Genomic DNA, 13,264 nt, shown 5'->3' on the forward strand with positions numbered 1-13,264 from the left:
GAGGCTCATCTTGCTCTTCAGCAGGGTGTATGCTCCCCACCTGTCCAGATTAGTTCCCTTCCTTACATTCATGTATCAGCATTGCCATCTTCCCGCTTACCTAATCCTGAGTGCGGCACATCACTCTGGTGTCCTTCCACAGCTCGGCGCTGGTTGGGTTGTGCTCTCATTTCTAATGTAATCTAATCTAATGCTGATGTGTTTGGATTTCCCACGTGGTTCTCAGCAGAGGACATCATTCCTCTAAAAGAGTGGGGCATCTCCTCCCATGAAAGTCTGGTTAACCTTACGTGCAGCCAGTTGGAAGTTTGCAGATGGGAAGACCGTAAAGCGCTGGCTTTCTTCAATGATGTCAGCTGCAGGATTGTATTTGATACAGAGTAAAGGGCAGGTCCTGGCAAGAATGCAAAAACTCTACCATTGGGGATTTTCGCTCTGGATTCTTGTCTATGCAGAACATGGACAAACCATAAAGGCAACAGGATAACCCTACACTGCCTCAGTGAGGTGTTTTCGGGGTAGAGAGGCTGTGTCACTATAGTGAAAAGGAGAAACGCCTTTGTTGAAGAAAGGTGAATGGGTGCTTGGAGTGTGGGTGCTTGGAGAGAAGGGAAAGGTCATCAGAGGGTAGGGAGGGTATCCACCTAAAATCCAATAGTCGGAGCTCTTTTGGAAACGAGTTTCTATGAGTGTCCTCCATTCTGCAGCCATTTGTCACAGTGGGCTGCAGCCACACTAACTTGCCTTGTCATACCACCTCATGGTGGTAGTAGACCCCAAACATCAGTTCTAGACCCTAGAATAAACACTTTGGGAGTAAGCGCCAAGGAGCAAGGGCAGTTTCAATGAGCAGCTGGGGAAGGAACCACAGGGAAGTGAGAACTGTCTATTAATTTCAGCCATAACACCCAAGGTAGGCTGAAGTTCTAGGCAAGTTTTCTCTTGGATTAGCAAGAACTTGTGTTAGTTTTAGTAACGAGTGTGAATGTCTTGTGAACAGCTATATCAAATGGTGTCAGCATTACCAAGAACCTGGAATGAATGAGTCAGGGGACCCTTTTGGGAAGCAATACACACAGGTGAAGGACAGGATATAGTCAACTGACAGAAGGCTTCAGGAATCAACTCTCATGTGTGTGTGCTTGGGTGTGGGATGCTGACAGACACAGGAACTGAAGAACATCAGAAAGCATCCTGGGTAAACACACACACAGCGATCCCTTCAAAAGGCTTTCACTGGCACAAGCACTGAGAGTAAGTGGCTGGGGCAGGAACATATGCAAGTGTCTGGGAGAAAACCATCAGAAGAGCTGAGGCATGCAAATGATGGATTGCACGTGCATTGGGCAAGGGGGTGCCTTCTGTTTAGATTGAATGAAAAGTAACGTTAATTGCAGCTGGCTTGCTGGAACTGGAGAGATGTCCGAAGCCAACTTTTGTTGAAGATGAGTGTAGGTCAACCTTAACTGATCTGCTTTTATTAATGCCTGTGAAAGGAATTCTGCTCAGCTGCAGTTCCTGGGTTCAGGAAGACATGCAGTGCCAGTGTTGCCAGAAGGAACAGTGCAAACAAACTTGTTCACACTGGTCAGCTTCAACCTGCACAGAAGGAGGGAAATCACTCTTCAGGTCTGGATGACATCAGTGTCCAGAAGAACTCCTGCATCTAGGGCTGCTGCTCAGAAGGAGTCCCTTGCTGACTTCAGTATGAGGAAAGGGCAAGGAGTCATCAATTTCTGAGAAATTACAGAAATTTCTGAGCTTACAGAAATTTAGCTGGCTTTTGTTGTGCGTGGCTGGTACTAGTTACCAGAGGATTTGTACTGTGTGTTGGAAGAAGAGCCAGCCCTAAAAGCTATTATAGACAACAGACACAGAAAAAGATCCATTCCAGACTGCCGAACAACTGGACGTGAAGCCGTCATATCCTCTTAGATGACTGACTGATAATGAGTTTCTTTTGATCCTCCTGGAGCACAGAGCATTACCGGCAGCGCCTGTAATGGCCGGCTGAGGCTTGAATACAGTGTTAAGTTTTCAATTCGCTATGAATTAAAGGTAAAACCATTTCCATTATCAGAATGCAATTTAGCAAGAAACAAGAACAATACTGGTTAGCGCATTAGTTTACTTTGCTCCTTAGTTGAAGTTGCTTGACCTTAGTTGTTGTGTTATTTTTTCTGTTCATAACGGTTTGATGTTTGTTAAGTCTGAGTGAACAGTAACTATCATGCACTGTCTGAAACTGAAAAGCATATGCTTAGGTCAAGCAGCTCCCTGAAACTCATGGTAAGGAAAAAGTCCCCGCTGCTGTTAGCAGGGAGCTGCTTTTCATTTGGAACCTACACACCGTTAATACACTGACTGGGATGAGGGGACAAAGACACACAAAATGAAGCTCTGAGCAAAAAACCACTTGGTCTTTGCAAACACCTCAGAGGCACCAGCCTCGGGAAATACAGGAGTAAAATAGTAGCTGTAATTAGGAGAAACACACAGTTACTGTTTCCCAGCCCCGCACAGCAGCAGGATGCAAGGAGCGATGGCCTGCTCGCAAGCTCGGAAAGGTTTTTCTGAAGATGGAACAAAGGCCCAAATTCACTCAGAGTGGCCAACAGGAATTATTGCCGGTGACTTTTATGAGGCAGGATTTAAGCCATATAAATCGCTCTTCAAAAATCCCAGCTGCAGCAATATATAACAACGTGTCATCTCTGATGGGAGTTTGGAGAAGGTTTAACCAAGTTCTGGTGTTCCCAGGGACACACGTTCATATGCATCTATGGCAAAGAGGGTGTGCATGTCCTGTGAGTCTGTGTAGTGAGTTCTTAAATGACTGCCAAGAGGCAAAACTGACTCACTGGCTGATTCCAGCATCCATTACTACTCTGAGGAAGAGATATCGACCAGGTCCACAGTCACCAGCTGGAGCAAGGCTGGTGAAGCAGCCAGTCATTGCACTCCTCTACCCCTTCCCAAAGAATTAATTTCCCCACTCAAAGCGGGTAGAAACATTCCACGGGAAGGACAGACGCAAGCCAGAACTTGTGTTCAGACATGCTCAAGTTTCTAGGAGCATTCAGGTCTAAAACATGGGTCAATTTCCTAGGCTTCTGAGCCTTAGACATAGAAACTGGAATGCAGATCTTCACTGTGCCTTGCACACATTAAGCTTCCCAGCGCTGGTCCAGATAATAGCAAAGAGTCACCATCTGGCTGGATTTTACGGTTTGATGAAGTGCTCAGTTTTAAGGCAAGCACGTGTCTGGCACCTGGGGACTGCAGAGTCCTGATCCCAGTTCTGGCACGGTCTTTCTGTGGCCCTGGGCAAGTCACGTCCTCTTTGGAGGAGGGAATTCATCAAGTGCCCCATGGCCCCGCTGAACCAGCAATAGGCTGTTAAAACAATCCTCAGCTCCAAGTGGGGAGCGTTTGGCTGGGGGGGCCTTGCAGCAGTGCCAAGCCAGCTCCATGCTACAGCCCAGAGCTGCTGGTCCTGGGGCACAGCTGAGAACCTGTGCTGTTCTTGCAGAGCCCTGCACAAGGCATGTGAGCTCAGGTAGGTTGTTCCAGGGCTTGGGAGTACACAGGCTAACACCAGTCTAGTCCTCAGATCCTTGCACAGAGGAAGTACTGGTAAGTTTTCAGCCCTTCTGGTTTGTTTGGTTTGCACAATGACATTTATTGCTGCAGTCAGACTCTACAGGTGTGTTCTAGGCAGGATTTACAAACCAATTTGCAGAAGTACAGCACTATTTATTAGTTTGCCATTTGTTATCACTAAACAACGACACGATCTTCAGACTTCTAACTTACTCCCATATTACTATAAACCACAGATGCTTTCTATTTATGAGCAAGAAATCCCAAGTAATGTCACAGCAGTAATTTATCATCATCATAGGTCTATTTTTTGTTGGTTTTCCTCCTTTTTTTTAAGCAGCATGTAACTAGGGAGCCCATGGAATTCAAAGCCCTCCTTGCTGCATGCTCAAGCTTCTTTGCAAGCAAAGCTCTTAACAAGGTATGGACATTACAAACAAAACCTATTTATTTTCTACATCTTAAAATTATTAAATCCCCATATACCTGCATTTCATACTGTAACCTCCCTGAATGCCAGAATTGGTCAGTCTGGTTTCGTTTTTCTTTATAGTTTCCTTGTTCATATGTTTGAAAATATCTACCTTTGAAAAGGAAGGAAGGGAAGGGAAGGGAAGGGAAGGGAAGGGAAGGGAAGGGAAGGAAGAAGCTTTAAAGGGTAGGCAAATGACTGAGTGAGGCTGTTTTTCTGACCTCTAAACAATACTTTACCCACAACTCCACAAACCTGTGGAGACCTGTGCTTTTTCTGCCCCCTCCTTGACTTGATTCTGCTTCTCACACCAGCTGAGTGCAGCTACACACAGCTGCTGGTTGAAGGGGTAGCTTTTAGCATCTGTGTTTTGAAGTGAAATAATAACTACTGAGTTCTATTCCAAAAATACTCCTGCTATTTGATACCGTTGAATCCTTAACTTGCCAAGTGAACGGGAACTTCTGATGCGTGGAGATAGATATCTCTTCCCACAGCAGCACACACCTCTGGAAATGGACTGTATTCTGCTGTTCAGTCGGGACTAATGCTGGTGACCTTCAAGTTGAATAGCACTTGGAGTAGAAAGCCTCTCCTGGAGGCTAACTGGTGAGACAGAAAGAAGTTGCAGAAGAATGAAGGAAAGAAATGTTAGCAATTTTCTAGCCACAGGTTCCTGCTAATGCCTTCAGATTTTGTTCTGTGTCGTTCAGAATACTGTGTCTCTTTCAGCAAAGGTCTTCCATGGAAGGGTTGATCTGAGGAAGCCTACTTACAGCAGTGCAGCCCTTAGCTGGCATGAGACCTCTTTGTGAAGGCACTCACTGTATAAAAAGGGGGGGAGGGGAGGTTGGCTAGGAAGATAATTGAAAGGATTGCAAAGATGAGGCTCACCAGAGGAAAGCAGTGTGACAGCTGTGGGACTCTGAGGATGTACTTTACTCCATTAGTCTCTGTGTTGTAATTTGCCCTGTCTGCAGTAGGAATCCTTCATTGAACTGCCTCTTTAACCACTGCTCAGTTTCTGCTGCTGGTTTTGTACCACTTATTCTACTGCAAAGAACTTGACTGCAAGTGTCTTATGAAGGAACACAGGCATCTTCTCCAAGAGAGGGAAGAAGTAAAAACTGGGATTTCAACTCAAATCTGCGGGCACATAAACTCACAGATTCAGGCAAGATGGCAATAACATGTAAATGAAACGGATCAAGGTATCAACAGAGCAGAGCAGTTCATAGTGGATGGCCCTCCCTTGCTCCTAGACAAGTCTAGTTTCTGAGTTCTGCTGAACGCACCCACTGCTAAAACTGCACCCGGCTACCTAAGCTACCACAGAGGATTTCCTTTACTCTCACAAGATCTTCTCAAAAACTGTTGCCATACTTTCATCAGCATGAGGTAAAACAGCCGCCAGGTCCCCCCTTCAGGGCTGCACACAGATCTGTACTCTCAGCAGGGTTACACAGGAGCACACTTCTTTGCTCTTCATTTCTGCTGTGTCTGCTTGAATTTCTGCAGGTGTAATAGCAAGCGTTGTTTAGTCTTGATAACACCCTGCAGCTCAGACCTCTTAAAACAGCAGATCACTTAAAAGAGGACTGACTGGTCTTTATCCTAAGAGTAGTTTCCTTGCGCCAAGTCAACACTTCTCCCACCAACACGCTAAAGCCTGTGAGGCTCACTCCCTCTGGTGGTACACCCGAGCCTCAGTTTGGCAATCAGTAAGCAAAGCAAAGTGTGTTCATTTGGTTGGGGCTGTTGGTTATCCCCTTCCCCCAGTAGTTTGCAAATGACACTTTTTGGTTTATCATCATAAATAACCCACAGCTGCTCAGATCTTGGTAGAGGTGCTTCAAGAGCTTTTCCAGTCCAAATGTGCTGTGCTGAGATCTGCATTGCCAGCAGTCCTACTGAAAACAAGATGGAGAATAAATTCTCCCCCTTTCAGATTTTGTTTGTAACCTTAGACCCAAAACTGTTAGTTTACATATTTTGTTAGCAGCTTAGGAAGGACGTCTATTCAAGCTGGTACTCATTTGTGCATCCTATGCAGCTAAGGGAACAGCAGCAACATGACTGGTGTAGTTGTCTCAGGATCAGCATCCACAGTTCAGCTGTGTGAAGAGGCAGAGGGCACCTCAGGACTTTTGCAGTCAATGTTCTGCATTCTGACTCATGTAGTGTGGTGTATTTCTCTCAGGCACCTGAACATGCACATACTTTCTCCTGACTTCAGTTAAAAAGGTAAATGTGCTTTCCTAAGAAAGGACTCAGGATAGTTTATAGTTCTAAGTGAACTCTTGGTTCATCTGCTGCTTTAGGTCTCTTTAGACCTTGCATCTTATTAAAAAAAATCACCTAAAAATCTGTTCTAAAAATGACTATTTCAAATCCTCTAGGAGGTGTTCTTTCATATCTCCAAGACTGACTAATGAATGCTTTAATAACGTGCTTTAGGGATAGCAAAATGTTTCAGACATTACGAGAAGGCTGCACCATCCTTACATAACACAGCACCACAAATTCAGGCACTATTATTTAAAATATTTATTAGCCTTTCATATTCCACCAGTCTGTAAAACATGTTTTTAACCTCTCTGAATAGGATGTGCCCTGAGGGCAGCTCACGCCCTTGTCCAGCAGAACATTCTTCCTAACAAAGTAAGGGGTTGCTACATCCCTGAAAGGGATGTATGTGCTTCGCTGGATCATGGCTTCATTCCACCACTCCCACATGCCTTGTTCACTATGACTAATAAATGCTTTCAGAACTACTCCTAGCGGATGTTACTGATGAAGTGTTTTCTGCCAAATTAAAACAGGTAGAATACACACAAAAGACTTCCTACAACTGGTTTGCACCTCCTTCTGCCCACTTAGGTTTTAGAGTTACTCCTGTTCACCAAAAAATCTTCCAGATAATAGGCTGGATTTCAATTTATATGAAGTACTTTTTCTCTTCTTTTTCTTGTTCATTCATTGTACTTAGCTAGTTTTAGCCTAGGTATGATATTCATCGACTGCAGTTCTTGGAATAAGAGTTTACAGGCATAAGGTATCCGCAGAGAAGACACGTGACACGATGATTTGCAGTAATGGCACCTATGGAAACAAGTAAAAAGAAAGCCAGAGTTTATGCACAAGCAAAACTTTGCAGAAAAGAGCAGTTGCCACCATCCACCATTTTCACCTGCATCTAAACACTGCCTTTCTTTCCTAGAAGGAGCTGAGTGCTTGAGACGCATTAGCACTTAAGGCAGTCACAACTTCAGGCTCTTAAATCAAACTGAATGAAGTCAGCAAGAGCTCCCTGTTAAACCCGCACTTTTCTTGGACTAGAATCACAGTGCTTAGCAGCTATCAGGACCGACTTCTACTTCTTCATCACTTGCATAACTGCCAACAAATATTCAGCATTACATAATAACAAAAGGTGAACAGAACAAAGTATTTCTGAAACATGACTCATGATTTAGTTTCCATCTTGTAGGTAGCCACAAAAAAGAGGCAGAAAGAATGAATGCTCACATTTAGTTGAGATTTCCCCCCCCCCCCTTATTCACAATGTCACCCTATGCTGCTTCAAACCAATCCACATTCCTATAGATCAGAAAAGGAGCATCTCTCCCCTTAGGTCCCTCTGTAGAAACAGCAAAATCTTCTGCAGAGATGGAGGTCTGGTAAAACTGCTTTAATGCATAGTTTTTGCACTCTTTACTCAATCTGGGAGACAGGTTTTCCTTTTTATTCTGTTTCTTATCTCTGTATTTCCTGATTTTCTTGTATTCTCCATCTTCTGGCTTTAGAGAGTTGATGAAGCCAGGCCTTTGGGAACACAGAGGTCCCAGCACTTCCCTAATGGTCTATCAAAGCTCTCTTTCTGCTTTTATGTTCCATATTTATATTCTCGGCATTATGTCATGACAGTTCCAAGCAGCAAAGTTGCTACACGCTTCTGTGGTACAGAATGAGTCTAAGAACAATCATCTGCAATAAAGCCAGTGCTTTACTCACTTGTTTCTGATATCAGTGACCTTGACCTAGAGCCTGAGGGTGTCACTGCAGCCAGATATAATAAGGCTGGTTCATGTTAAGCAAGATTCTTGGTTATGAAACTCACCATTGTAACTCACCATTAGTCCTTCCACAGTTACTCTTCCCTAACTATGCTGCTTCTCTTTAATGGACATACTTCCCCAAGAGTTTTTTTCTTAAAAACTGACCTCCTTATGCTCTAGAATTGGGGTATTTATTTATTTTTCTCCTCTTGAAACTCATCTAAGCTTTGACAACTAATTGTATAGAAGGTTTAATTACATTTCTCTAGTTTATGATGAGGAATGAGGCTCCAAGTAACTGGTTTGACTTCACCTAGATCTGACTACAGAGAGGTTAGTAGGCTGAGCTAGTTGCTCTCTAGAACACGCTTCTCCGCTGCACCGTTCCACAGGAGAAGCATTAAAATCATAGAATCACAAGGCTGGAAAGGACCTACATCATCTAGTCCAACCGTCCACTACCACAAGCCACTAAACCATATCTCATAGCTCCTCATCCAGATACCTCCTGAACACTGCCTGGGATGGCGACTCCTCCACCTCCCTGGAAGCTCAATGAGTCATGACTTTTCTGTTTAGCAGCTGTCTAGTGTTTGATTACAGCAGCTAGGGGCTGAGGAACCCAGACTACTCACTGCACCATACCTTGAAGCTAGACCCTTCTGGGCCTGTTTTGTATGTGCACAGAGATCATCCAGAAAGGTTACAAGACACAGTGTGCACAAATTGTAAGTTACCATTAAACAGAGGTCATAGAAACTGAAGTATCCAAGAGACCCATTTGATCCTAAGATTGCTGCTACACTGTACGGGAAAAGGCAATAGTGCCAGAACTGGTCTTAAGATTTTAAAATGCCCAGACAAAAAGAGTAACTTCTCATCATCAAAATAGGACCAAATTTCATTCAAGGAATTCAGTGCATAACTGTAACACAGCAAAGCTGAAGGATTTGCACGCAGCTGGTTTTAAGCTTCTACATGTACCTTTTACAGGGACAAATTCTGTCACTGCCACAACAGTGCCCTTCTCTATGAAAAGTACCAGTTCAGGCCCAAACACTGATGCACTGTTACTGTGCTGCAGACAGACATACCCAACTGCTAGTCCTTGTCTGGGAACAGAGCACATCTTCCTGCAGACAATTGTCCTTAATGGCATCCACCAAACAATATGTTTCTACAGGGTTTCTCACAGCAATGTCTGATTAATGCTGGAATCACTGACAAGGACAGTTTGGAAGACGTGAGTTTCTCTTAATGACCGTCTCTTCTGTGATGCTCATTATAGGGCCACTTGCTTTGGCTACTGGTAGGTACAGCATATTACATAGCAGAATCTACCTCTTTTTGATTACTCCTGCACTTCAGACAGCTTTTCACAGAACTCAACTGCAAGAATGTCTTGCTCTGTCTGGGTTTCTTTCAGTTATTTTAAAAATTTATTAAACTTTGTTATGTAATGAATTTCAAAATAGAAATAGAATAGGGTAGCTGTCACTTCTATGTCTATAAACCGAAAACATGCCTCACTTTCTTACATATCACAGAAAAATTACTCCCCAAGAACCAAAGTATAACCCAACATCCTGCCTCTCCCAACTGACACTGATATCCAAGATGCTGCAAGCTTCCAATGCTACTAGGAAACATTTGGAAATGAATCTCTCCTCCTGCCCATGACTCCTCATCTTCCCCAACACATAAGCACTGAAGTAACTTGCAAGTTGAACACACACAGTTGGTATTTTCTTCCCTTAGTCATTGGACTCCTGGCCAAGGGCAAAGTTCTTTCTCACAGAGACACATTTACTTTCTCTGTAACACGTTGATTTATGTACCTTAGAGTTGAGGGCTACCTTGAAAGTAGGAACACATACGAAAGATGCCACTTGCACAGAGTGAGGAAGGGACACCATGACCTACATAAGGCACTGCAGTTAAGACAACTTACCAGCCAGAGTATCCCAGCAAGCCACACTGCCCACAAACATCCACTTCAAAGGCATCACTTGAAATCATCAGTCTTTCCAGTAACAGCATGCTGGCTCCATAACCTATCAGACAATCCCGTTCCATCTCTCCAAGTCGTAAACCACCATCACGGGATCGACCTTCAGTGGGTTGCCTTGGAAATAAATATTAGAAAAATGCAGTAAGTATTTCAGAACACAGGTTCCACCACTTTAGGAATACCTGCTTCCAAACTGCAGGAATGGTATAGTATCATCAGACAACAACATTCTACAAACCGGTGCTGCTCATCTCACAAATGTTATTTACATTGAAGCTTTTCATCTTTGCTCCCGCATTGGCAATGTGATGCAGTTCTGTGAGCAACAACTGAAGTGTCAGGCCATGACTTTACCTCATGGAATGTAGCTGAGCAAGCAAAAACAAAACAGTATCCAAGAAGAAAACTTTAACAACCACATACCTGGATAGCGTTGGTACTGTTGTTTTGCTGAAATCCTGGGGAAAAGGATTTCTAAAAGACTTTAACATCTAATAATTATTTACAAGAAGATAAAAATAAATAAATAAACATATAGGTAATTACCAGACCAAACTGACCTTCCGAAGATGCAAGCTGTGTTTGTTTTTTAGGGGAAGTAGCTCCCTTTACTCTGACCACAGTGGAACTTTAAAACTAATCTGCTTGTAATTCAAATTGCCCTTTTCATTCACGTAACCTTCTATTTTTCCCTGCTGTTGGGAGAATGGATAGAAGCTGTTTACATCCTGATTAAACTCCCGAGCCCCACCCCCCCACTCGGACGATGGCACCATCACTGTTCAGATGCAGCTTTAAAGGCCTAACCCTGTGGGAATGCAGTTTTGTCAAGTGCTTAGAGGCAGATTTAAAAGCAGCTGAGGCCTCCAAAGGCACGGACATTTGCTGCAGCACTGGAAGTGCCTGAGTTTTCTTCTACCAACTGACTTGTACAATAATAGTTAAACTTGGAGGCTGGCTTTCAAGAATTTCACAAGGTGTTGGTCCACAGGATAAAACACCAACAGAGCTTTACGAATGTGTCCCCTCCACCCCCAAATAAAGTCAGAATCCAATTAAGGGAGGATAAAACCACTTGAAGAAATGATGGGGTCTTGATTGCAGCCCTTGAAGACATGCAGGACAAAGATTTTGATGGCAGCTGAAATCCCATTAAAAAAAAAAACCCCACACACATACAAAAATTCAAACTTTAATCTTAAAGTGTTTCACTCCTGTTGAATGTCAAAATTATCTCACTAAAAACAACATAAAAAAATAAAACCCTCCCTTTCGGACAAGTAAGTCTTCTACAGGACTGTAAACTTCAATATTGAGATTGGGCCTCTGAGAAGAGTGTGTCTTTGGCTCCTTAATGCTTATGCCCAGCAGGAGGATGGAGCATCGTGCTCTCCAGAGTGGAACTAACACCAGTTTATCTATTAGAGATTTAGCAAGACTGGGCATCTGCACAACACCACCTATAGAATTAAGTTTTAAATTCTTAGCCACTCATGGGAAAAAGATAATAATAAAGTCTTGCATTTCGTTTAGCAAATACCAACTCAGAAGGTAACATCCTGGTGCTTTTTGATCGTGTTGTCAGAGTGCTGCTTTGCAATTTCACTAAGTCCTGTTTAAATCCAAGCAGTGCTTAGCTTTAGTGAGGTTCGAGGCACTCAAGTCTTCTGCCTCACTTCAGATGGAAATGTAACTCCGTCAGTTAAGGTAAGCTTGATATATAATAAAATGTATTTCAAGATAATGACTGCTAAATTCCATGTTGTTACAAGATTACTTTAAAAGGAAAAAAAACCCCAAATAAACAACCCAAAAATGTTAGAGGCAAACTAATAGGAAGTGCAAAGGATGAAAAATCAATAGTGAATATGAAAGCTGGCAAAGCAGGCTCTCTCAGCAGAGGCAATGGTAATAAGAGCAGTTTAATTAGTTGAGGAGAGAAAAGAAAATTCCTAAAGGACTAGTCAAGAGGCAGCATAAATTGAACATCCACTAGCTTTCCTCAAAGTCAAATAAAGAGCCCTAGCTGCATAGTATGATGTTACCGACTGGAACAAAGGATTCAAAGCAAGGGGTGGGGGAAATCACAGCACATTCATCTTTACATACAAGTATTACCTTGACTTGGGATTTAGGTTTCATTTAAATTCAGTATCTCTAAAAAGCTGAGAAAGCTGGGGGAAACAATATGAAAGCTGATGAAGGGATTTGGGTAAGCTAGGAGCTCTAGTAAAACAACTGTGTGCACCTCTAGCTGAGACAGTAGGTTTTCATTTTTGTATGAAGGGACAACAGTGTGACAGAAAATGGGGCAGACAGCCCAATAATTGGGAATATCATTCCCACTATGCAAATCATTATCCAAATCATCATCCAAATATCTATCCAAAGCATACTGGCAAGGAGCTGCAACACGAAAATTAGGAAGAACAAGTACAGCACAACTATTAATGTGGTTGGTGGAAATGTTGAGAAGTTTTTTGTTTTCTCTCTCACAGTTCAACCTCTATGAAATGTGTGAGCTTCAATTTGTCCCAGAGAAAGCACTAGGTCAGAGAACCAAAACACCTGGGAAGCATGCAGCAAAAAGCAAGAGAGAAAATACTTCTTTACTAAGCAGAGCAGAGACCTACACCTCTGCTCTGTAACAGTGTTTGAAGAGGTGAAAGCGGCACCTGTTAAGAGGACGGAATGGTTAACATGGTGTGTGGGCAGACAGGGCAAGCTGTCTGGCAAGATTTAGCTGATAATCCTCTGTGATGGACAGAGTTAGACTAAAGGATTCCCTAGAAGCCTCCTCAAAACAAAGGCTGTGCCACTAAGACACCTTCTGTGAGATGAGAATGTCAGCAATACAGCACACGAGTGCAAGCGGCCTTAGAGCTGGAACCAAAAAGCTCATCTGCCTCCAGGGAGAAAAGGTGAGTAGCACCAATGAAAGCAGAATGCTGCCTGCTCCACAAAGTTGCAGAGAGTGTAAGCCCACCTCCAGGTGTTTTTATTACATATACTCCAGTGTATATATTCAAAATTTACCCAAGAGGACATCAATACAGTAATCAACCTTTTTGTTGGAAGGAAAACCAAGTTGATTGCTCAGAGCAATCAACACAGCTCCAC

At 43.2% G+C, this 13,264-nt stretch overlaps 1 protein-coding gene across 2 annotated transcripts in view; it reads right to left on the bottom strand.

Annotated features, from left to right (window-relative positions):
* Nucleotides 1-6,598: 6,598 nt before the first annotated feature.
* The window catches only part of POLR3B (RNA polymerase III subunit B), a 58,145-nt gene continuing 51,479 nt past the window's right edge, over nucleotides 6,599-13,264 (bottom strand). For both annotated transcript variants that reach the window (XM_015864043.2, XM_015864050.2), the window contains 2 exons: nucleotides 10,085-10,258; nucleotides 6,599-7,177 (listed from right to left, as the gene is read on the bottom strand). In XM_015864043.2, coding sequence (XP_015719529.1) covers nucleotides 7,048-7,177; nucleotides 10,085-10,258 — 304 coding nt within the window. In that variant the 3' untranslated portion in view covers nucleotides 6,599-7,047. The remainder of the gene's footprint in view (nucleotides 7,178-10,084; nucleotides 10,259-13,264) is intronic.

The sequence above is a fragment of the Coturnix japonica genome, chromosome 1 (genome assembly GCF_001577835.2).
Source record: "Coturnix japonica isolate 7356 chromosome 1, Coturnix japonica 2.1, whole genome shotgun sequence".
Taxonomy (NCBI): Eukaryota; Metazoa; Chordata; class Aves; order Galliformes; family Phasianidae; genus Coturnix; species Coturnix japonica.